Source organism: Micrasema longulum, unplaced genomic scaffold, assembly GCF_059751315.1.
Source record: "Micrasema longulum isolate JH-2025_06_02 unplaced genomic scaffold, ASM5975131v1 h1tg002566l, whole genome shotgun sequence".
NCBI lineage: Eukaryota > Metazoa > Arthropoda > Insecta > Trichoptera > Brachycentridae > Micrasema > Micrasema longulum.
The window spans coordinates 119547-146731 of NW_028279704.1; the positions used below are offsets into that span (position 1 = coordinate 119547).

A 27185-nucleotide genomic window follows, 5' to 3' on the forward strand; every position below is an offset into this window, starting at 1 on the left:
GTCATATTTAACATGGCCGACTCCGCCCACGGCGCTCCGAACATTATCCGTCTCTCTCCAACCGCGCGGGAAGGAGAGAGACGGATGCCCGCCTCGGTTCGTACGCGTTCGGACACACAAGATGGCGGGCGGAGTCAGACAAGTTCGGTGCCTTAAACAAGCTGTCACTTCACTAATATAGTAATACATTTCTTGTCAAGAAGGAGACATGCTCGTAGGTTGTTCGCTCTGCCGTGTGTTTCAACTCCACTATTCAATCCAATTTGAGACTTAACCCGTTTTGTATGCGCAAGAATACATACATATTGTTTAAACCGCTTTTGTGTCCATTGTAAACGATTCCAAATACAGTTTGCGCTGTTATTTGCGAGTGAAATGTCGTGATTTTGTGATAACTGACTCGAAAAAAAGTGCCGTATTGATTGCGTAATTAAACAAACATTTCATTGACAGTTGATTGCGGATTTGTTGTTAGTGAACGCGTTGAAAATTGTGCAAAAAAAAAACAAACGAACGGATGTTGTGTTTAAGAATACCCCTTTAAAAAAACTTTGAATTAGGTCATACAACTGTGTTTTTTCTTTGTATATAACATTTTAAGTGCGTGGGTGTCATTTTTCTGAGCGACTCATTGATTGATTGATTGATTGAATTGATCGCCTAACCTCATAAATTATTTATAATTTCAAAGGCGACATCACCAGTCGATTGCTCCTTCATGTTTATTTATTTACGACTTCAGACACTTAATTACGCCTGATTTATTACACAGTAGTCATTGACAATGGCGTTTGAAGACAGATTGTCACCGAATCAAGCTACGACTCCAAACCGTGAATCTAATTCTCCGAATCAAAAAAACACAGATCCCAGTGATAGGAATTTGAAACCTTATACTTGCGCGACCATGACGAGATTCGAACGGCCGAACTCGCCGGCCTTTCGGCAAGTGTTCACGAAACCGATTGAAATCTTGCAAGCTCCGATCATGCACCCCTTTCACCAGTCTCCGATGCTGTTCAGCCCTTATTACAACCCTTTTCTGATGTCGACGCTGCCGATCAACCCCGAATACCTCAGGCAGTTCAATCAGGGCATCGTCAATCCGATCGCGGAAGCGAAGCCGATTCGGAACGAAAATGTCGGCGTCCACAGAGAAAATGACAGACGCGCCGAATCGACGAACGAGCATGATTTGAATTTTTCCATATCCAATATTTTAAAACCGGAGTTCGGGATCAACGCGTTGAAAAAAGGGACAAACAAGATCGAAGGACCAAAACATGGCGGTCCCGTAAACAGCATTTTATATAAACCGTATGATTTCGTTAAAATTGACGATAAAAATGATTCAGACATCTTTAAATCGGCTCCCCTTGGGAGTTTGTGCAACGCCGTTTCTCAAATAGGCGCGAAGAGCTTCGCGCCGAAGCCCAAAAGTGACGCTAAGCATTTCTCGGCGTCCTTTTCGACGTCCAAGGACGACCTGAGCAGCATCAGAAGACCGGACTCCGCCAATTCTTCGATCTCCACCTCGTCGTCGAACGTTTCCTCGCAGCAGGGGCTGGCCACGGGGTCTGACGACGCTAAAAGCGGCGAAGCGGGCAACCAGCAGTGGCCGGCTTGGGTCTACTGCACCCGGTACAGCGATCGGCCGAGCTCAGGTAAATTGAGATTAAATAATAATATGAATTATAACGTAGATATTACAAGGAGCAAAGATTTCTATAGGTTCAACACGAGAACTAAAGATATGCTAGTTGTGCCCACCACTAGACGGCAAAAAATTAATAATTCTGTTGCCTCAAACTGCAAACGATTCTACATACAACAAGGTATCTCTTGAAATTTAGGCTTTGCTAACAAATTTTAAGATTTTGTCAAGCACGGGCTGTTTGGAAAGAGCTTCTATAGAGTCGAAAAATATTTGCAGGACATGACAGCTTGGGATTAATAATAATAATAATAATCAAAGTTAACTAACAAAAATAACAATAACTTTATCAACTACATAAGCACATAGGTAATAGATTACTCTGGATCATGTCTAGTCTGCCTAACTAGGTACAACCTGTTTTAAGGCAGACATTTTTATGCAAAAATATTGGCATTACTTTAGATAGTAAACTCTCCTATCGTGAACACATTGATAATATTGTAAACGAATATCTCAAACTTCTCGGTTTTATCAATATAATGCGACGGACTTCAGAAATATTAATAATAAAAGAAATATTAATACCGTCAAATCTCTTTACTGCTCACTAGTTCGACCCCATCTAGAACACGCTTCTCCGATTTGGTCTCCATTCTACAGGACTCATATTGACCATATCGAGTCTTAAATTTTAACGAGATTTTAAAATAGAGCAATCTCTTAATCTGTCTTCATTGGAGAAACGTAGAACGAAGACGGACCTTATATGCGCTTTCAAAATAATTAATGCTAAGTGATGTCCCATCTCTGTTGCAATCAATTTCTTTTCATGTTCCCACCGTATCACCAGAAGTCAAAATCTGCTATTTATTAAATCTTCTAAGAGCAAATTTTAATTTTATGCCCCAATTTCTAGAATGTGTAGATTAGTCAATTCGTCACACAACTTGGAATTCTTTGGGATAGATCTTCCGGATTTTCGACATCAACACAATATGGGATTAATGATTCATTGGCAAGGGTTAGGTTAGTCTAAGTCTAACACCAATGATGTATTAACTTATATCTACATACAAGTTATTAATTAAAAATACTTGGTACAGTTCCACTCATTTGTTTGACCAATTAGCGCTTTCACCCTCTAATGGGCATCTTCAGACTAAATAAGCTAAGTTTCACAATTTCTTTTTTTACAACGTCCATATAAAAGTAGGCTAAAATTGGTGAAACTGGACTCCCCAAAGCTAGTCCATTTATTTGTTAAAAAATTTCATTGTAAATATAAATTATAACATCATTACAATGGAATTCCACCAATAATTGTCAATAAACAATGTAAATCATATCTTATACCTATGTATGTTGATCGTGTTTATGAATATATTGTATAGCATTATTTTATTGCCTTTGTTTGTCTTTGCTACGTAGTTTTATGTTCTTTTTGTTCAGTTTCCTGCATATATGTTTGTTAACATATCTGTTGTAATTGGCTTTGGCCGTAAGTATACAGGGTGTTCATATAACCCTGTCACATCCGAAACCACGATGATCAGTATCAGCAAAAAGACATATTGGCACATTAAAATATTTTTTTAGAACGAGAATAAAATTTAAAAAATAAAATATCAAAAAAAACAAAAGGTTGCTTACTTCTGCAGGGGTGTAACAAGGAGGGGGGAGAAGGGAGTCTGATACTGCGCCGCGCTCCCCTCACTTCTCCCCTGCAAAAGTAAGCAACCATTTGTTTTTTAAAATATTTTACATTTAAAAAAATTCTTTGTGTTAAATATTTTTTTTAAATATGCTTATATGTCTTCTTGCGCATACTGATCATCGTGGTTTTGGATGTGACAGGGTTTAAAGAACATTCTGTATGTAATAAATAAATATCATATTTAGCCGTCTTTCAACAGACTTGATTTTCGATAAATAGGTACGTTTGCCGGGTGTATCTTTTAACTGGCTTCGGAAAATCGATGCCGGTGAAAGACAAACAGAAAAATAATGAATAAATATGATCATTTAGGCGTTCTATCCTCTAGTCATGATGGTAATTTGTTAAGCAAATCAGCGGGGGAGGAATAAGTGGCGTGTGTAATAAAATATGAATGATCAAATTGATGTTTCGTGCTTGCAATGTACCGCAAGATTGAGCCTTTCCGCTTCAAATATATAAAATACAAATGTGGAACATTTTACTATCTTCGCTATTAAATAAAGTGTCTTTAAGGGTCAGACATTAGAAACACCACCTCAGATCATCCCAACAGAATCAATATTACTGTTAATTCTATACGGATAGTTAGGTCAACATAAAATTCTGCGGCACTACCCAGTTTTTCGGCTCTCTATAATTTGAATGTAAAATAAAAGATAATTTGACATCCAATAGTTTTGTGGAGTTATTTACCTCATATAAGATATGCCGATGACACTATCATCTTGGCTGATAACATTGCTGGCCTTCAAGAACTCCGTATTAAGATTTCTGATGCAGGAGAGAAATTAGGCCTAAGCGTAAACATAAAAAAGACGATGTGGATGGCAATGGCGTCTTTTTTTTTTCTTTCTTTTTTTAATTTGATTTTATTTTTTTAAAAATTAAACATTATAATAAAACAGAGTATTAAAAAATAAAGCATAATTACATATCAACGAAATACATATTAATAGAAAAATAGTAAACAAAAAATCCCACAAAGGCACGGCCTGTTCGTGGGTATACAAGAAAATGTTAATGAATTTTTGCTCCTATAATAAATAATGGACAGTTATAACATTTTTGTATAACGTAAGAAAGAAAAAATAAAATATTCTGTAAAAGATAATATGGTATTTTTTTTTATAGTAATTAATACAAAAAAAAAAACAAAAATACCAATTTTCTAGTGAAGCTCAGATTTGAAGAATAAGTATAATATGCCTAATTGTTACATTTTTTTACATTTTACATTTTTTTTTTTGCACTACAACAGGCCAGGAGGCCTAGTAACAGTGGTGAAGTACATGCTGTTGAAATGCGATCCCTCAGGCGAATGTGCGGAAAAACAATGTATGATAGGTGCCCTAATGTCGAAATTAGAGCAGAATGCAAGGCTGAGTTAAGCATTATCGACAAAATTAAGAAAGGTATTTTGCGATGGTTCGGTCATGTGGAGCGAATGAATGATGAAAGAACGGCTAAAAAGATTTATGATGCGAATGTGTCTGGTTGTAGAAGTCGAGGAAGGCCGAGAAAGACATGGCATGATCAAGTACAACAAATTCTTGAAAGTGGTCATGTGAAAAGTCGGAATAATCGACGTGCGGGCATGAGAAGATGTATGAATGTGAAGGAAGCAAAGGAAGTGTGCCAGGACAGAGTGGTGTGGCGTTCTATCCTCTCTGCCTACCCCTCCGGGGAAATGGCGTGATGGTTAGTTGGTTAGTTAGTTAATTACATCACAGAGCACCCAGGCTTGAGAAAAATCACATTTTTATTTTTGTAGCGTTCTCACCGGGAATCGAACCCGGAACCTTCCGTGCGTGAGTCAAGCGTCTTGACCACTACACCACGGAGGCCGTTACGTAGGTACCTACAATAAATAACACAATTCTGACCATGTTAGTAGGCATCTTTGAGCATTTTTATATTGGTTGCCAGTATTTTATCTTTACAGTGTGTTGATATAATTCAAAATACATATTAGGTACTGGTGAATAGCAATGATTTATTTGTGAGGCTCAGCCTCACTTGCTTCATATACTCCTTCATTCCTGGTCGATGGCATTTGGCATTTGGACTACTGCAGTTTTATATGCTAGAAAATGAAATTTTAGAGATGGTGGAGTAATTTAAATACCTCGGCAGTATCATTACAAAGTCTGTAGACCCAGATGCACGTGGAGGTAAAATGCAGGATCGTAGCACATTCAACAAAATGTGATCAATATTCTGCAATGATTGATTGAATTTAAAACTTAGGCAGATAATGGTGAAGTGTTATGTTTGGTCTGTTGTCTGGCAGTAAGGTCCGCTGAGATGCTGGATATATTTGAAAGGAGAGAAGAGTGGAGCATTAGGCAAAATGCCAAATTGTACAGCACATATGTAGTCCTTAAAATGAGCTTAATTAGAATGACAGCTGTCAAACTAATTTTATTAGTGATGGGAAATTACTGATCACTGATTAAATCGATTTTATCAGTTATTTCATGCAATCATGAAACTCTGTTTCCGAAAATTGATATAAAAAACGCAAAAACAAGCCTACTATAGTATGTTTAACACAATTATTCACCAAGAAATGAGACACTTATACTTTTTTCATGAACAACATCAAATTAATCATTTTTTTATTCGATCAATTTACATTGATCGATTTGTCCCATCTCTAACGTTTTTGCAAAATGATGTAACCTTGTAAGAAGGTCGTTAATAATAAGGTTTATTTAAGTTTTCATGCTGATTTTATATATTAATGTTGATTTATGTTTCAAGCATTGTATTAATAAAGTAAATAAACACGCCAGATACAAATGATTTTCGTGTGTCAATATAAATAACTCCTTTGAAGTTACTACAAAGTTATGTCGTCACTTTTTCTGACAACTGTCATTCTAATCATGTTACATTTTACGGGCTATAGTATCTCAACACACATAAAACTGCTCAGGTTAAGATGGGCTGGACACGTATACAGAATGGCCGATGCGCGAGTGATTATGGCGAGTCATGACTGGACGTCCAGGGGGTAAAAGAAGGATTGAAGACCCAGACTGAGGTGGAAGGATGACGTTAAAAACATTCAGCACAGCTTCTACAAGTTGCAAATTGGAAAACGGCTGCTGGCCGGCGGAGTTGGAGGCAAAAGTTGAAGGAGGCCAAGGCTCGATTTGGGCTGTGGCGCCATCGAAGAAGAAGCAGAATTATGTTGTATGGCTCAGAAGCCTGGACTTTGAAAGCACACACTGTGAACCGGTTTGAGGCATTCGAGATGTGGCTGACAGATTTGGTCAGCAATGTGGAGGTCCTCAGTGATTATTTCCACTGTCCTTTTTGTAATTCGGGATGAAAAATCATCTCTTTAAATCTCTCTATGAAAAATATGTCAATCGGTCGCTCCGTTGAGACGCGAAGGAAACACAAACGAACAAACAACCCCAATTTCGCATTTATAAGAATATGGATTGTTAGTATGGATACGTATGGTGCTTAGAGCGCCGTTCATTTTGCTGCCCGCATTCACTCTCCTTTCAACATCTTTTTCTACTCTTCCATCTCTTGAAAAATACACAAATTCTTAAACCAGTTCGAGGCATTCGTTGTTAACATTTATTATGCAGTCAGTAACCTCACTTCCCCTTTCAAATACCGTCACCACTTTCTACCTTTGACAACCACGATTTGGTCAAATTCGTTTCTCGAACATGTCGCACTGAACTGAACAGCAAAACAATACGGAAGTAATGTCATTTTGCATTATTTCTAAAATTACCTGCAGCCATTTGATTGTGGTTTTGCGGTGGGGATCCCCCTTTGTAATGACAGATAATTTCTTCATTTATTGACAGATGTTTCGCCGGCTGCGTTCGTCAAATTTTCAGTGCATGCAATTTGCAAAGTGCACTCTGCTTAACAATACAAACAATGCTATTATTGTGCATTGAAATTATATCATTTGTGACGTTGACGCGGTAATAAGAATTGTCACAAAGAGAAGCTCAGAAGACTATTAAACTGTTTTTTTTTATGCAATGTATTTTTTTAAATATGTGAGTTGGATTATTCTTTCACCTTGCTTGTAATGTACAGGGTTTATATTTACTTTAAAGGGATAGTTAAGTTTAAAAAAAAAAGTATTTTATTAAATTTATTTCAATGAAAAACTTTGTTAAGTTATTTAGTTGATATATTATGTAAGGATCAGGTGGGAGGTTTCGGCTGTGGCCTGTTTCAGGAGCCTCTCCGCATTTGCTCTTTTTACGAGAAAAATCATAGAAAACTCGTCAGGAGAAGGCGGACTGATTTATTTCGACGGCCTTGAAGAGAATATATATTTAAGCTAGTTTCTAACTCATACGTACATTGGTCTCTGGATAAGCCCAACCTCCAGCCTATCTTTCTCAAAAATCGATGTTGAACCGATTCAATATCCTTGATTTGAACATCATAATATGGAGACCAGATAGCAGAGGAATACTCTAGGTGCGGGCGAACTAGGGAACAGAAGAGAGTTTTAAGGGTATTGATATTTTTGAAGTCAGTTGTGCTTCTGTTAAAAAAATCAAGGAGTTTTAAGGATTAATTGATAACATGTTCAATATGAATTGTAAAAGAATGTTTTGTGTCAAGTAAAATACCTAAATCTCGTATACTAGACACAGATGATAATTAACATATTACAACAGAGATGAAAAACATTTAAGAGAAGGTAATATAGAAGTCTAAGCATCTACAGGGCTTATGACCTGTCAATGGCTGGTTTTTTTAATATAAAAAAAATGAAACATTTTTTTTATTTTTAGTTTTTTACAATAAACATAATAACAAAACAGAGAATTAAAAAAAATAAAGCATAATTACATATCAATGAAATACATATTAATAGAAAAATAGTAAACAAAAAAATCCCACAAAGGCATGGCCTGTTCGTGGGTATACAAAAAAATGTTAATGAATTTTTGCTCCTATAATAAATAATGGACAGTTATAATATTTTTGTATAACATAAGAAGGAAAAAAAAAATATTCTGTAAAAGATAATATGGTATTTTTTTTTATAGTAATTAGAAAAGTAAATAAAAAATATTTTGAAACACACGTTTAAGTGGCCACTTTACACACTGTGTAACATTCATCATTCTGCCTATATTTGAACATCTATATTCCTTCAATTATTTCATCTGTTGATGTTTGTGAAGGTTAAGAGCTGAAACCTTTTTTTATGCGGGTGAGATTAATCTAATTGAATTATTTCACCTAAATACTAGACTAGGCAACGCCTGAAAATGTTATTTTTTCAATTTCTATACTTCTTCATGGACCAGGTGGATTTATCAACAATATTTTATACAACGTTTATCGAGTTGCTCACAGCTTAAATCAGTCATGGAAACATCAGCGTAATCTAGAATGGGTAGCAGTAATGCGTGTACGAGTGAGATTTAGTATTTATGGGTAAGAAGCGTTCCTGTTCTACAAGCATGTGTCCATTTCTTTTCCGCCTCCCTCGTATTTACACATTTAAATACTGTTATTTGAATGGCACTCAATTCCGATACGCAATTGTCAAAATCTCGCGATAAATCTTTTAACAGATAGTTACTCATTATTTAAAAGCACTTAAGTGCTCATAAATATATCTTACGCGCACAGACAAAAATATAACCCCTATCCATAATTATTGTTGTTAACACCGCGTTAAGTGATCGGAATGGACTACTTTATGAAACTCTTTCGTCGACTCTGCAATCCAGCGATTCTAAAATACACAAAATACCCAAATTCATTTCAACAGACGGGAAAAAATAAAAAAAATAACGGGGCTTTATAACCTGTCATTGTCAGAGGAGTGAAATCCAGCATTTACAAACATTTAGACTTGCTCAAATAAACACAGAAACAAACAAACTATTGCGTCGTTTCCCTGTAGAGGTAGGTAGAGAGGATAGAACGCGATATTGTTATGTTTAATTAAATTTTATCTATTCATATAAAGATACATATCACAAAAAAATAATAACTCCACGAGGCCAAGAGCCTTGTTTTGAGTTGAGATACAACAAAATAGAAAGTGAAAGCATACATGTTTTTAAAGAATACTATAAATATAAATTATAACATAAAAAATATACAATAAATATCTGGACAACACACTTAATAGTACCATATATAAATCTTAGCTATGTCTCGCAGCAGTCTCCTGCAATGGTCTCTTCCCTTAGACTAAGTCCAAACTTGTAAACTTCTCCTGAAAATGGCTTTCATACAGACCTCGCTTCTTTTACATCCATGCATCTTCACATGCACGCGCGCCGATTATTCCGACTTTTAAAATGTCCATCTTCAAGTATTTGTTGAATTTAGTCGTGCTGTCTTCCTCGATCTTCCTCGTTTTCTGCATTCATATACATTCGTATAGTAAATCCTCTTAGCTGTTCAGCAAACAAAAGAACCACTTATTTTTTATTTTTTTTATAATGCTAGTCTCAGCCTTACATAATGCACAGATCTCGTTATTTTTGCACCTTTGATAGATCGGATTACCAACACATTTGCCAGAGAGATCGCATTTCGACAGCGTTTAGCCTACTTTCATCATTGTTTTTCAAATTCCAAATTTTACCCCCATGCCTAAGGGATGGCACCGGAACTCTACTGTGAACTGCTAGTTTTGCCTCCTGCGACAAACATTTGTTTGCCTAGGTAGATTTAAGTGAACCGTTCACCCTGTTCCCGGCACGCACCCTATTTTCAATATGTTGGTCAGTCTTTTCATCTCTAGTAAACATACTTTCAAAATACACAAATTTTTCTAACGGTTTTTTAAAAATTAACTGGTAAAAGAAGTATAAAAACTTGAGAAGTATTTTCTGGCGCCGCCCAGTAGGTGAAATAATTCAGCCAGGTGAATCTCATCCATATCAATAAAGATTTTAGCTCTTTTACTTCATAATAGGCAATAGATGGAAGCATTGAGGAAATGTGGATGTTTAAACAGGGACAGAATGACGAAGTGGCCATTTTACACACTATAACATACTTTTTATCCCGAAAAAAATATCACTAGTAATAATTCTTAGTGGAAAAATGAATTCTTGGTGGAAAATGAATTAGAATTAAAACAGAATAGCGATATTATGTCCCCATAGAGTCTAATATATGGTAGTTTTGTTTTTTTGGTTAGCGATTGTTGGGAGGACCCGAAATCAATACGGGCTACTTTTTATCCCAAACGATTATTTCATAATAATCTGTTTATTTATAATTTGTTTTTACATTTTAACTTTCTATCTATTTATTTATTTATTTTGTTCATTAACGCTCAAAAGGCATTTACAAAAAATAAAAATGAAATACATGCTAACATACTAAATCATAAACACAGAATATACAGAAAAAAATTGTGAAATTAGTTAAAAAGGATATGACAAAAAGTTTTACAAAGTAAAAAAAAACAATAATAACAAAGGTATGCAAGTAAAAACAGTAAGCATATAAACAAAAAAATGCAAAGATATTAGCTTATGAAATAAATTCTGTAAAGCAAACAATAAATAAAGTGTTACGGTAAGCAAGAAAGACATTTTTAAGTTAAATTAATAAACAAGCGAGCATATATTATCACGAAAAAATAAGAAATAAAAATTATTAAGCTATTCACTCACATCAAACACACGACACACCCTTGTACACTCACACATAATTATTTTTAGAATTTAAAATTTTTACTACTTTAATTTTTAATGTACTAGTATTTCGTGTTTTTTTTTTCTTTTTTTTATTTATTTATTTTTCAAAAATATTTACAAAATAGCCTTAAGTTAAAATCCTGCTGAGTTGCATACATATAACTCGTCAGCAGGTTCTAATAAATTTCATCGATTATTCACACTTAACCTACATTAATAATAATTTTACTTAAAAAACATATAACATTTAAAAAAAATTAAAAACTATCACTAATACAAAAAAAAATAATCTATTAACTATAATTTTAGCAAACGCCTCACTCCTGTATTTAACTCAGTATTTTTAATATTGTTTGGTAACATGTTAAATATTTTAGGTATACTGTATTGCAGTGTCCTTTTGCCATATTTCTAACTTAAGTTGATTTTTTAATTGTAATAATCTCTAAGGACAAAAGCCATTTTCAATAGAGGAGTTAAGGACTGGACTTTCCTTAGTGGGAGGGATTTGAAAGGGAAACTCCTTGATGATTTTACAAATATTTGAGATTCTTTTACCATATTGATGTGCCATATATTTTAGTTTTTAAAATTACTACTGCGAAATATTTGTGATATTTATATATATATATAGTTGGATAATTTATATAGCGCTATTTTTGTGAAAATCACCTCAAGGGCGCTGTACAATTAATAAATATCCCATCACGTCTTGCAGCTACAGAGCGCATGGACGGTTGGGATTCTAGTTCCTCGTTTTCAATCAAGATCAATAAAAAATTAAGACAGATAGGAGCTAGATTACAGGACATCTTGCAGCTACAGAGCGCATAGACAATTAGAAATTTAAACGCTCGAATATCCATAATCCTGAATTTGAAAAAAATCTACCTCATCTCTGTAGGGATATTAATAAAAAATTAGAAATTTAGCCCCCATTAACACATTTTAAAAATTGACAAATAAATTTAGTGTATTAATGATACTTAAAAAAAATAAAAAATATGAATAGTAAAAAGGAGTAAGATTACAACACGTCTTGCAGCTACTAAGCGCATAGACGATTGGAATTCTAGACCCCATTTACTTGAAAATATTGTTAATAAGAGGTATATTATTATGATAAACTCAACAAACACATACCCAAATACACAACAATATTTTCCGATTCTAAAGCTCGCTCCCATACATAAGCGTCGGCGCCAGGACTCCATTGTGACCTGCTGATTTCGCTGACTGAAGCAGATTTGAAAAATTGACATAGGCCCAGAACTATAATAAATATTATACTGTTAATATAATAAATATATAAACTGTTAATTAATATAATAAATATTATTAGCTCAAAGCTTTAGGTCTTTCGTTTTTTTGAATATATTGTATACAATTATTGTTTTGCCCTTGTTTGTCTTTGCTAAATAGTTTAATGTTCTTTTTGTTCAGTTTCTTGCATTTATTTTCTTCATGTAACCGTTGTAATTGGCTTAGGCCGTATATATGATAAATAAAAAATATTTTAGTCACAAATTTAATATCTCGAGGGGGATGGCCGCTCGAGATGGACGTTTCGGTTATTTACGTCTTGTGTGGCTGCGTTGTCACACTAGGATGCATGCAATACAAGACTTGTTATATCAATTGGACGAATATATGCAGAAAAGATCCACCTGTCAAATTACAGTTTTGAGATATTTGAGGAAATATAAGATCACCCTAATATAAAATAACAGATAACTACTTGATTTGAAAAATTATTGTTAATGATCCATCATCTATTTTCAAATAGTATTTTTCTTGCCAATGGTGTTTCATTTGTTCATTTATGAGTTATATGCCTATTTATGGAGCTGGATAATTTTTGCTTAAACAGATTTTGAATATACTCATGTGTTTGTCAACCAATTGCTCGTTCCAACTCAAGACAGGACTTTTAGTCCCATGGAGTTGGGACTTATGTCTCAAATAATGTGTAATAAACAACCGATAAGTGCATAAATAAATAAATAGTAAATACCACACAAAACACGAACCCAGCCGCGGGTAAAAGACAACAAATTAATAATCAAAGGCTTTGATCAATAAATTGTTAGTAATTAAATTAAATAAAAAAATGAATAACTCATCGACACATACCTATTTAAGCATGTTCATACATTGAATATAATCATATGATATATTATACAAGCCGGCAATTAAAAGACGCGTTAACAGCAAAATCGTTTTTCAATCACCATTTCATTCGAGTGTGTTATTTTTTAATGGCTACCATTTCAGCTTCCCTAAATACTCTAATAATGAGAACATAAATCATAAAATATATTTTTACACTCGTATCTGTTGAAATATAAATGATCAAGAACGCGTTTTTAAATATCTTTTGCAATTATAAACTTGGTATACACTGTGATCTCTTTTTAAACGGATGGTACGTTGCACGCAGTACCGTGTAAAAAAAACGGTATCAAAATTTTGGTTTTGCGTTCGGCGAAAGATTGGCAAAAACTTCGGCTCAGCCGAAACCTGCGGTCAGATGTGTCGGATTACGTTCGGCTGTACTCGGGTGCATCTTATGGCCGTGTAACCTACGACCAGTGTTGTTGTCACGTTGAATTTACGACTCTTTCATTTATCTTTATCTATGCGTATAATTCTTCTATACGTGTGATGTCACTGAACCCCCTAAACGGCTTAACCGATTTGCGTGCGGTTTTCAGAGAAATGTAGATCTTTGCGCTGCGCGTGTTCGTTAGATATCAAAACTTTCAATCGAACATGTAAAAAAAAGTTAGAAGCATAAATATTTTTTTCATCGACCTACCAGGGTTGCATTCAGCGAAAATGCATATCCAAAAAAAATGTAAGGATGTTGTGTTTGAAAAAAAGTTTGTTTTTGAATGTTTACAAACATCATTCGCTTTTTATGGATCCCAATCAGATTCTTTCCTTACATTCCTCATAATTTCTTCGCATTTATTTATTTTTACAGGATTTTTGGTAATACTAAAATAATATTAACGGACATTCAATATATTTTTGGAAATCGTATTCATGAATGAAGTGCACCCCCGCTGGTGAGAAGAGCTGAGATTGACATTTGCAAAAAGAATTCTATATTTGAAACTGAATTATTTTATGTTTTGGAATTCAATCATAAACAAGTACCTAGGTACCTAATATAAACATAGGCAAAATGGTGAATGTTACACAGTGTGTAAAGTGGCCACTTAAACCAGCCAATGACAGGTCATAAGCCCTGTAAATGCCTTGACTTCCATATTCCCTTATTTAAGGTATTCTCCATCCCTGTTGTAATTTGTTTATAATTTTATCAAAATCATTGACTGTGGAGTTTTATGAATTATTATTATGAATATTTAACTATGTTTTTTTAATAGGTTTTTTTGCAAAACATACATATTCTTAAACTATATATTTGACTATGTTTCTTTTTATGAATTCCGCTTTTACTACGTATTTTACTTTGTTTTTCACGATATTTTCACTATGGCTACTACCTTTACTTATTTTTTCTATGTATTGATTACTGTTTTTTTTAATATATTTTTTTGAGTAGCTTTGAACGCGGTAAATAAACATTGTTAAATGGTCAAAGCAACTGTGTATAAATGTTTAATTTTATGTATATTATATTACAATAAACTAGCGGACCCGACAGACGCTGTCCTGCCCGGACGTAAGCTTGCCTGCTATTACCTTGGAAAAATACTTTTCATTGATTTGCCTATAAAGTTTTCGTTAGGTCGATTTTTTTGAGTAAACCGGCTGTCATTTCGTATTTAAGTAAGAAAATCAGTCTAATTTAATGTTATAATGTGCATTAAATCTTATTTAATACGCATCTAAGGGCGTGAGTTGCACTTTGTTTTGTAATAATTGGGTAGCATTGTTTTAATAGGCCATTGTTTTCGTCAATATTAGCCAGGCGCTCGACGGAATTAGTTCCGCGGAGTGTAAACTTTTTCCGTTTCGGTAGTTTTAAAGCGCGTTCGAATTTGTAATGTGATTAAGTTGTTTCTTTACTAACACAAAATAATTTTATCAATATAGATAATTGACAAAATGTTCAGACAGTGATAAACTTCAAAGCTCTGTTGAGGGCCAAAAGTAGTGTGGAATATTTTTTTAAATAATTTTTACGTTCAATGTGATCCAAAATGCAACTTTTTAGACCCCTTTCACTTTGATGTCTAAAAAATTAAAAAACCTCATACATCATCGACCCACTCTCATGTGCATGTACATGCCGTATTGTCAATGAAAGACATTGTTCGCTGAACATCTCGGTCAAAGGAAGGTCAATGGCGCGCGTAGACAGAATCACCATTTTGCAATTCGGATTGCTGTAGTTCGGATAATTAGAGTTCTACTGTATAGTGGACATATTTGGTTAATTTTTGTTTTAAATTTTCCATAAAATTGTATGATTCTGCGTAAATCTAGAATATGCCCATGTACTAGGTAGATAGGAAGAAATTGCTTAAGGCAATATATATATATATATATATATAGTTGGATAATTTATAAAGCGCCATTTTTGTGAAAATCACCTCAAGGGCGCTGTACAATTAATAAATATCCCAGTACGTCTTGCAGCTACAGAGCGCATGGACGGTTGGGATTCTAGTTCCTCGTTTTCAATTAAGATCAATCAAAAATTATAATAGATAGGAGGTAGATTGCAGGACGTCTTGCAGCTACAGAGCGCATAGACAGTTAGAAATTTAGCCCCCATTTACACATTTTAAAAATTGACAAATAAATTTAGTGTATTACAAAATAATAATAATAATAATATGAATAGTAAAAGGGAGTAAGATTACAACACGCCTTGCTGCTACTAAGCGCATAGGCGATTGGAATTCTAGACCCCGTTTACAAAATTAAGGTGTTTTAAAGTTGATATATTAAAGATAGATAACCAATCGTCGTGCAGCTACAAAGCGCATGGATGAGAGGAATTCCAGCAAAGTTAAAACAATATCAATAAATTTATAAAAAATAGAGCATAGTAGTAAATTGGTCAAGTGTTCATACCAAGAAGTAAGCAATAAAAAACTAAATAAATCAAACACTGTGTGCCCACACATACAAATATGCCCGGCCCGCCCTTTTATGTATACAGGTGTTCCTAAAACCCTGTTACATCCGAAACCACGATGATCATTATAGACAAAAAGACATATTAGCGTATTTAAAAAAATATTTAAAACGAACAATTTTTTTTTAAAGTCAGTATCATAAAAAACAAATATTTGCGTACTTCTGCAGGGTAGAAGCGAGGGGGGCGCCGCGGTATATCAGACTCCTCCTTCCCCCCCCCCCCTCGTTTCGCCCCTGCAGAAGTAAGCAACTATTTGTTCTTTTAGATATTTTATTTTTGTAAATTTTACTGCTTTCTAAAAATTTATTTTAATGGGCTAATATGTCTTCTTGCTCATACTGAACATCGTGGTTTCGGATGCGGCGGGGTTTTAAGAACACCCTGTACAAATTCGCACACTGAGTAGAACACTGTTTAAACTCAAAATTACTGATTTTACAAGAGAGCGAAAATTCAGTTTCACTGTACATAAAATTACACTTTTAAGAAAAAGTTATAGATTTTTTAGTATTTTTTTTTTATAATGTATTGTCAAACTATTATTTAATAGTTTATCGGGGCAAAATATGTTTTGATACTTGGTTTTCTTTTTAAAATGTATTAATATTGTAATAAAGTGTGCATTTTATTGAATAAAGGCTATAAAAACATAACATTGGCAGCCTCCGTGGTGTAGTGGTCAAGACGCTTGACTCACAGATGGAAGGTTCCGGGTTCGATTCCCGGTGAGAACTCAAAAATTAAATATGATTTTTCTCAAGCCTGGGTGTTCTGTGATGTAATTCACCGCTGTAATTGGGCCTCCTGGCCTGTTGTGGTGCAAAAAAATAAAAATAAGAAAAAAAAAATTATAGAAAAAAATAATAATAACGCGCACTCCTGCTCATTGCCAATAACCGACTGATTTCTTTTTTTGTTTTTGCCTCTTTCACACAAACACCCGACCCGTTTTCTACGTAATTAAACCATCGTAGCGACCCTTTCTTAATCTTAAAAATCACACCTATATCTTTGCACTCTCGCCTGATTTCACCACTCGTAACCCTGTCATACATGGATTTCCCACACTTCCACTGCCAGTTCCATGTTTCTCTTCCATACGCGAGTGTTGAGACTAAGACCCCGTTGTGCACTGCCAGTCTAGCTTTAAAAAAATAAATTAAAATGACGATGATAATGATTTCTGATCCGCGCGATGAATTTAATTTAAATTCATCCCCATGCACATCTGTAAGTATACTCGCACTTCGCTAAAATCTCCAACCCTCGTGTATTTTGATAATACGCCCCCTTAATAATACAAATAGCTGTTTCGCCTAAGCAAATTGATTAACCACTAATCGCGCATAATATTTTTCATCCCTTGCCGTATAGAGGGGGTGGATTCATCCCGCGTGCAATGGAATTAATTTAGAGTTGTTATGGGGTTGATTATGGTACCCCGGGGGGTGTTTCTGGGTATTTAACAGTTGGGTTTCAAGAGGGGATGATTACTTATGGCCGCATTACACGGAACAGAATTATTCTGAATTAGAAGTTAATCAGAAATCTAGATAATATTATTATATTATTTCTACGTAATCATATGGCCTCAAATAGCTTTTAGATTATTAAATCATCAAGAAAATATTCGGAGGCAGAGCGCTTTGATGAATAGGTATTTGAACTTAGTTTTTCTGTCACTCAATCGCAGATGTCTTCCCGATAATGTATAAAAAAAAACTAGTGTCATAATCCAGGAAGACAATACGGGAATACGTTTGTATGAGAAGTCAAACCGCGTTTCCTCTTAAAATAGTTCATAACTTTTTAAGAATGAATTATTATCAATATTTGATAATTTTTTATTTCTTTATTGTACTATAGAACTCACCCGGAAACCAATGCCCACTGTCACCTGAACTAGTTACGAAATAAAATTGTGCATTTTCTGTACGTCAACACCAAATAATCAAAACATCTAAAATACTGATGACCTGGGGCGGATATCAAATTGCTGACAGTCTGGGAAATATAAGGTCAATTTTCCATTCGACAGAGGATAGAACAAAGGCAATGGTTGCAATAAAAGCCGTTTTACCCTCACTACAAGCAGTCAGTCTTAGATTAAAAGTTCAGTCAAGTTCCGTTCAGACATGCAATCAGTGTAATTCAGTAATGGCTATTATTTTCGTGATCCATAACCAAATTCTGCACATTCTACATAAAATAATAGAAACGTGGCGTCGCTTTCTTCTGTCATCTCCAACTAAGGCAGAAGCTTCCTGCATTAACAATAAAAATCCTATACTACATTTTTTAACCCTCGTCACAACTAATTGTTAATAGTTTTATTTTTAAAACTTAACTGTGAATGAGATGATTTTGATTGCATCATTTTACCAAAATTATTTGGATTTTACTGGAGAACGTCACAATGGTTAAAAAAGTTTTTTTTTTAATTTTGAGAGAAAAGCATATCGACATCTTAAAATACGGGAACAATAATTTTAATATTTCCATAATTTATATAGCGCCATTTTTGTGAAAATCATCTCAAGGGCGCTGTACAAAAAATATCCCTATATATATATGGACGGTTGGGATTCTAGTCCCTCGTCTCCAATTATGATATATTACTGATATGATATCTAAAGAGCTAGATTACAGCACGTCTTGCAGCTACAGAGCGCACGGGCAGTAAAAAATCTAGCCCCTATTTTCTTTTTTTTTAAAAATTTTATTTGACAATGAAGCTTATTTTTGAAAACAAATTTTACAAAAATAGAAGTTAGATTAGAAAAAGTCTTGCAGCTACTGAGCACATGGACGGTTGGAATTCTAGATCCCATTTACTTAATTTAGACGTTTGATAGTTGATAACATTTAACTATTAAAGCTAGATTACTTATCGTCTTCCAGCTACAAAGTGCACGGACTAATGAAATTCTAGCAACGTAAAATTCTAAACACTGTACGCTGTACAGTCCTACTTGGAACAGATTTCCCTCGTAGAGAGGACTCTTAAATTTATATTGTATATAAAAAATCATATGCCTAATATAATAAAATAAAAAACAATAATATTTATAAATGGTCCCAAATTGTGGCCTTGCGGTACACCTCTCGATGCCACAAACTAAGATGCAATAGGACCTCCAACTTTCACATTATTTTTCTTATTCATTTTCTTGTTTATTTAGCGGGAACATTTCGTGAATTGTAAACTTTTATGGTGGATGAGAGATGATTATATTGTGGAGCCTTTTATGGTGGATGAGAGATGATTCTATTGTGGAGCCTTAAACGAGCTCCGAATGAACTAATGTTACTACTGGCCCTATAGAAATATTTTCAAAGGATTTGATTGGCCGAAATGTATACTAGGGGAGTTTCTTTGTATGACACACAATAATGTAAATATTATATCGTTTCATCCCCTTGCAAACTAACCCCTAAATGCAGTTTATTAAATAATACAGAGGGGGTGAAAAGCAGTTTATTCTGTAACATGGCCACTTTTGTATCATCATGCTTTAGGTAGAGTTTGAATTATGTTTTAAAATGTCAATTTTGTTTTGAGTTTTTTTTTTGTAATATTTTAAAAATCTATCTGAAAATAAATATAAAAATACTTACAACTGAGTAAAGGTTGAATCTTACCAGCATCAATAAAGATTTTAGCTGTTTCACTTCACTTAAGTCAAGGGATGAAAGAGTTGCGAAAATGTGGACGTTTTAACATAGGCAGAATAGTGAATGTTACGCCAGCCAGCCAGACCAGCCAACGACAGGTCATAAGCCCGGTTAGTGCCTGGACTACCACATTTTTTTCACAGACCTTGCTTCCTCTACATTCATACATCTTCTCATGCATGCACGCCGATTATTCCTACTTTTGACATGTCCATCTTCAAGTATTTGATGGACTCGATCGTGCCACGTCTTTTTCTGTCTTCCTCGTTTTCTGCATCCATCAACATTCGCGTCGTAGATCCTTTTAGCCGTTCTTTCGCTGTCCATTCGCCCCGCATGTCCAAACCCAAGCAGCACCCCTTTCTTGATTCTGTCGATAATGCATGTCTCAGCCTTACTCACTTCACGGATCTCGACATTTGTGCACCTATCATGCATCGTTTTACCACACATTTGCCCGAGGGATCGCATTTCGACAGCATTCAACCTACTTTCATCATCATTTTTCCAATTCCATACTTCGCTCCCATGCATTAGAGTTGGCACTAGAACTCCGTTGTGAACTGCTAGTTTAGACTAATGTTCCTTGTTTAATTGTTCCAGGACCAAGATCTCGAAGGACCAAAAAACCGAAACAGCCAGCGTCTTCCAACACTTCGGTTCCTCCGTCTGCTGCAGCCGAAGACAAGAGGCCTAGAACTGCCTTTAGCAGTTCACAATTAGCCAGATTGAAGGTATTTATTCACTTTTCTTTCCGTTTTGACTCCCTATTTAAAACATATTTAACTCTTGTAGTGGGTGCGTTCCAATATAATTTTCAGGCGTTGCAAAGTAGGTGAATTGGTTCAGCCGGATGAATCTCACCCACATGATAAAGGTTTCAGCTCCTTTACTTCGCAAAAGTCAAATGATGGTTGAGTCTAGGAAATTTGGATGTTCAGGCACAATGGTGAATGTTACACAGTGCGTAAAGTGGCTACTTAAACCAGCCAATGACAGGTCATAAGCCTAGGCTTTTATATTTCTTTCTCAAAATGTTTTTTCTCTCTGTTGCAACAAATTTAGATCTTTAAAACTCCCTAGAGAGGAAATACGGCCTATTTACAAACATTTGGATATTTATTTATTTTAATGAAACAAATAGTCGACAATGATATAATAACATTAAAAAAAATTACAGCTTAAAGACAGACCAGCGAAGTTTCAAAATAAAATTCATACATATTATTAAATTGTGTTACAACAAAAGGATGTGTTTATGTGTATTTGTATGAGAGTAAGTGTAGATGTGTGTTTATTTGTATTAGTGTGGGAGTAAGTGTTCAGGTGTGTGCATCATTAAATAGTAAGTGGGATCGTACCGCAGCCAGAAATAATAAGTCTTAATTTATTTTTAAATGCATGTAAAATATATCAATAGATGGATAAAAACATTATCGTTAGAGCAAGAACGATAGAGGAAAGAGTGTTGAATTAATAATTAGCTCACTATTCGACAAATGGAACTTACCTTAAAGGCAATGTCTCGTCTCTCTGGGAAAATAATTATATACATTAGTGTATTACAAGTAAGCTTAGAAATCACCACTAGAACGGAAAATTAGTTATTGATGCCAAAATAAACTATATATAAAAACCTACCTTCCTAAATAATAGCGTAATTCAAAACCATCTCTAAATAGGAATGTATGCCAGGATAGACGTGTGTGGCGGTCCATTCTCTCTGGCTACACTTACGGGGAAATGGCGTGATGTTTGTAGTAGTAGTAGTAATAATTAATTAATTAATTTAATAATTAACCATCATGTCCTTTGAACGCATGTATATGTTTTACATTTTTTTTGTTGTTTTTGTAGCATTTATGATTTTAATTTTTCTTTTTCTTTTTCCTCAGAACGAATTCGCCGAAAATCGCTACCTCAACGAGCGCAGGCGCCAGCAGCTCTCCGCGGAACTCGGGCTCAACGAGGCCCAAATCAAGATCTGGTTCCAAAACAAGAGGGCCAAGATCAAGAAATCCAACGGGCAAAAGAATCCTCTCGCCCTGCAGCTGATGGCCCAGGGGCTGTACAACCATGGCACCGCCAGCTGTTCGGAGGGAGAAGAAGAAGAGGATATGATTCAAGTTGCGTAAAAAAAGAAATAAAAAAAAACATCAATCAAGCGATTTGGAACCTTCACGACGTCATTTTGTATGGGTTTCGTTGCAAATTTCACTGAGCAGAGGCGAAAAATTACATCCAAGCAATTTGAGCTTTCAAGACGTCATTTTGTATGGGTTTCGTTGCGAATTTCGCTTGGCAGAAGCAAAAATTACATATAAGCTATCTTTAGCCTTCGGGACGACATTTTCTATTGGTTTTAGTGTTATTTTAGCCTGGCAGACGCGAAAAATTCCATCCCAGCAATTTGAGCTTTCAAGACGTCATTTTGTATGGGTTTCGTTGCAAATTTCGCTTGGCAGAAAAATTACATCTAATCTGTTTTTAGCCTTCGGGACGACATTTTCTATGAGTTTCACTGCTATTTAAACCTAGCAGAAGCGAAAAATTACATCCAAGCAATTTGAGCTTTCAAGACGTCATTTTTTATAGGTTTCTTTGCAAATTTTGCTTGGCAAAAGCAAAAAATAACATCTAAGCTATTTTTAGCCTTTGGGACGACCTTTTTTTATGGGTTTCACTGTTATTTAAGCCCGGCAGAAGCGAAAAATTACATCATGCAATTTAAGCTTTCAAGACGTCATTTTGCATGGGTTTCGTTGCGAATTTTATTTGGCAGAAGCAAAAAATAACATCTACGCTATTTTTAGCCTTCGGGACGACGTTTTCTATGGGTTTCACTGCTATTTTAGCCAGGCAGAGTGTTAGTAGCTTTCAATTCGTCATATTTGTAGTACTGGTTTAGCTGGAATTTTATCTGTATTGTTAATAATTTAGCGAGCCTTCATCAGGACTATTGACTGTATTATTTTAATGAATACGAGGGAAAAACTATGAACAATTTTCAAATGATTTATTTTAAAAAAACAATTCGGGCATGAATAAAATAATGATAATAAAGCATGACGAAACATGGCACCAAACGACTTGAAGCCTATCTTTTTTGTGTCTTTTTAAAATTAAATAAATTCTAACAAGTTGGTATTTTTTTCTAGAAAAAATAATGAAGTAAATATTTATATTTTGTATATTTTTAACTTCAAACAAGTGTGATCCTAAAGAACATCAATAAGTAAGGGTTTCGTCGTGAAATTCGCTTGACAAAATAGTTATGACTAAAAAATATACTATCAATCTCTTTGTTAGATATAAAGGCTCTTATAAAATGTTAAAAATAATGTTTTCATCGAGATGCTTAAAATATTATGTAAAATATAAGTGTTTAGTCAGACGATAATGGTCTTTATGTTCATGATATTGTATAGGTTTCGCTACTGATTTCGCGTAGCAAAATGTTTGGAATTGTATTATTCTTTAATTGATTATGTTCCTTATTAACCTGGTTTTGTACGGGTTTCGTTGTGACTTTTGCTTGCAGCTTGAAATTACATGAAAGACATTGCTGGATTAGGTTTTGACTTTTATGGCCTCGATTCTAATTAATTATATTATGACATTTTTTACTTGGCAAAATATTTTTTTTAAACTTATAATAAAACAGAATTTTGATCCTTAAAGATATGAATATACGTAGATTTCTCGGCGAATTTTGCTTAGTGCGACTTTTAAATTTCACGCGGGTTGCGAAATAAAATAAATATTAGTTTTAAGCAAAAATACTCCTTACTGTCTTAATATTGTACATATTTTAAAGCGATAATCGCTTGACTGCTATTGTACATTGTAAAAATAATTACTGTTTTTAACACTTATTTAGTACAAATCCTTGCAATATTTTTTATTGTAATTAAATAATTTAACAAAAATTAAAATACGCATTTTTGTGTATATATTTATTAGTAATTACTTTTTTATGTGAATATTTTTTTAAAGAGTTTACAAGTCTGTTTTAATTTTTTTAAATAAGTTAAATAATTATTTTAAATAAATAAATAAAAAAATATTCTAATCTGATCTCTTAATACATCTTTTTTATTATAATACTTAGAATTAATAAATTAAGTTTTGTAGATTTTCCGTGTTGATACTATAGATATGTATAAATTAATAACATCTTTTAGAAAATTACTTTTTGTGATGTGTAATAAATGTTTTAAAAAATTATAAACTAACGAAATAAATCGATTAAAAATAAACCATTGTTTTCATTTATTTTATTGTATTTATTTGAGTGTTTAAAAAGATCGCAATGTTTGTTAAAAGCGCATTCGGCGGGCATTTTTGAGATAAGAATGTACCTAGTTTCTGCGGGGAATAATAATTGTTTAATGGTTAAAATTATACATATGTTTTTATTTTTTGCACGCTGTACACTCCAATGTCACGGTATTTGAGTTACCGGCCCGATTGGCCAAATAAATATTCTCGCTCGCAATTGCATGTAAGGGGAAATGGCCACGTGCATGAAATTAGCCGACAGCTAGACTCTAGCGTAACTGGTTAAATTACGAAAATAGCAATGCGCCCCGAATAAGCAAATGAAAGCGAAAACGACAGATACTAGAAAAAAACATGCAAAAAAACGGACTGTTTGCATTATTCGTGGGCGACAGATGTGTGTGATAGGCGTTTGATCGAAAAAAGAATTATCTTGATTTTAAGTTTCTTTGAGCTCACGGAATGCTCTCCTAAATTCAATATTGTGAGAGTGAAGATGATGTTTTGAAATAACCAAAAACTTTGCAAAGAAATCATTTGAATAAATCCGTAGACAAAATTAATTGTTTTACTGAAAAGTATTACTCAATTAATTTAACATATAACATCAGAGATAAAGGACATTTTAGAAAACGGAATATAGGAGTCTAGGCAACTACATAGCAGTGGTGAATGGTGATTTTATTTACAGGTAAGCTATAAAAAAATATATTTTTGTACACACATAGGAGGTACATAATATAAAGTAAGTAATATATACTATAAATTAATATTGTTCTGTGGTTCTGTATGGTACAACAACTTTCATCCATGAAATCAACTCAAACGATATAACTAGTGATATATATTATATTATATACATATATTATCCATTACTTTAATATATAATTCATTAAAAATAAATAAAAAATACCACTATGAATTCAGTCAATATTAGGTATTCAATTGAAATGTCTATTGAACAAATTGTTCTAGTAATTAATAGTGCTGAAAACGGCCGCGTGGAGCGCTATATGTCCTGCAATATGACGCATGAAAGTAATTATGGTCTCATGTCAAAAGTACTATCTCAAAGAAAAATAGTTCTTAAGAAACAACGTTTGAAATACTGTTTTCCAAATCAAGAATCTTTAAATAATTTGTGTAATCTGCAAGTTTAATCTAAGAGAAAAAACCCGCACTGGGGTTAAGACATTAAAAATAAAGTATACTTGTTGGATGCTCGATACCTTCGACCTCGGGAAGGTATCGAGCATCCAACAAGGCCTGCCCTCTCGCGATACGCGTGTTCGAAGAAAACAGGGAACGTTTGATTTTAGGTAAACTAATTGACGTTATGGTTTTCAGTGTCAATCCTGGAATTAATGAAAGGAGTAAGGACTTACGGTTTCCTCCCTTTGGCACTGGTCCAGAAAGACACCTTTATCGTTTGCACTGGTCACTTTGCACGCTTTCTTGTATGTTGGTGATTCGAAATCACTGTCACGCTCGCGGTACGGTTTTCACTGTTGTTCGCGGTACGGTTTTTTGTTGTGTTTTCACGCGTTGCTTTCTCGACTCGCCGTCAGGGAGGAGTAGGTACATTGGGATTCAAAACGAGGACCACCGGAATCAAAGGAAGGAATGGCTTGACACTTGAATAAAAGAAAATGAATTCGAAACATACTCCCCCGCGCTGCGGAATATAACGGCATATTCCCAGTAAATGATTCTGTTTTGGTTAACGGTTAAAGAAAATATGCCGACTGATGTGATGTATGATATGATGAAGGTTTAAGTAATACGATTGTGACTACGTGAATATGGATAATAAATGATGATGGGTGATTATAAACAATGTCTAATGAGGGATGATTAGAATGAGAACCCGATACTCATTCATCCGGAATAGGGCATAACTTTACAAGTGGTCTTTTGAATAAACCACTTTCTGTTTGCACTGATACGATAAGATGTTTTCGAGGCAATACAGCTGGATGTTTTGCGTCGTATGAAAAATCTGAAGATTTTATTCTCCCACCGACCCGAAATATACCTTCACTGTCAACAAAGGGATTTAATTTTCTCATTGATTTCGGTAAATCTTTTCCCAGTTTCAGATTCTGAATTTCCCAAATGAAGGCGGTGTTTTGAACAGATTTTTTCAAGATACATCAAAGCCTTATGCATTTCCTGATCTGTAGGTTGACGAAGTGCTTTATCTTTTATAAGAGAAGAGTTTATGAAACGTAATATGTATACTACGATACGTTGTATTTTTCTAAGTGAAGAATAACGTGTGATTAGCACTTCTAATGGACGCTGACATGAGTCGTTAACAAGTACGTTAGGTCGTTTTTCTAATTCAATATTTCCTGATACGACTGAAACGACTTGATAATTGCCATAATAATCCCTTACTTCAACTTCAGCTGTCGCTAAGAGGACAAAAGAAGGTGTAGGGCGTGATGCCGAATACATATTGCTAAGAGTAGTAGCTGGAATGATATAATTATTTTTAGAAGTGGAAGCGATAACTTCTGGTGAATTATGAACTTCAGAGACATTTGAAGAACACAAGTTTGTATTATGACGAGAATTGCATTTTTTGCAATTGAAAGTTGATTTGCAATTTGATAAGTTATGATTTGATCTCAGGCAGTTTGCGCACAGTTTTAGTTGCTTAACGACATTCCAACGTTCTTTCGTGGGTTTCTCATTAAACCGTTCGCATGAATATATAAAGTGATTTTCCGAACACAAAGGACACGTTTGTGTATTCGCCAATAAGGTTGATGAGGATTTTGGTTTGTTAAACGGAGTCTTCTTGGCGATGACGTCAGGAGAACGATCTCTGGAAAGACGCGATCTCTCCAAAGCCTGACATCTTTCTACTAGAAACTCTTGTAATGTTGAAAAAAGTGGAAAATCTACCCCTTTAATGGATAATTCAAATGCTTCGCGTGAATTTTTATCGAGTTTAGTCAAAAGAGTGTGAAAGAGAATAAAATCCCAGTCAGACGTCGGAAGTCCTAATCCCTTTAGGATAGAAATATTTTCCATAAAAATGTCTAGAAT

At 34.3% G+C, this 27185-nt stretch overlaps 1 protein-coding gene across 1 annotated transcript; it reads left to right on the plus strand.

Moving 5' to 3' along the window:
- Positions 1 to 146: 146 nt before the first annotated feature.
- On the plus strand, positions 147 to 22859 carry LOC148271954 (segmentation polarity homeobox protein engrailed-like). Its single transcript, XM_088240707.1, has 3 exons — positions 147 to 1664; positions 20451 to 20581; positions 21743 to 22859. Exons 1-3 carry the CDS (start codon positions 785 to 787, stop codon positions 21980 to 21982), a joined length of 1251 nt encoding a protein of 416 aa, XP_088096833.1. The 5' UTR covers positions 147 to 784; the 3' UTR covers positions 21983 to 22859.
- The last annotated feature ends 4326 nt before the right edge of the window (positions 22860 to 27185 follow it).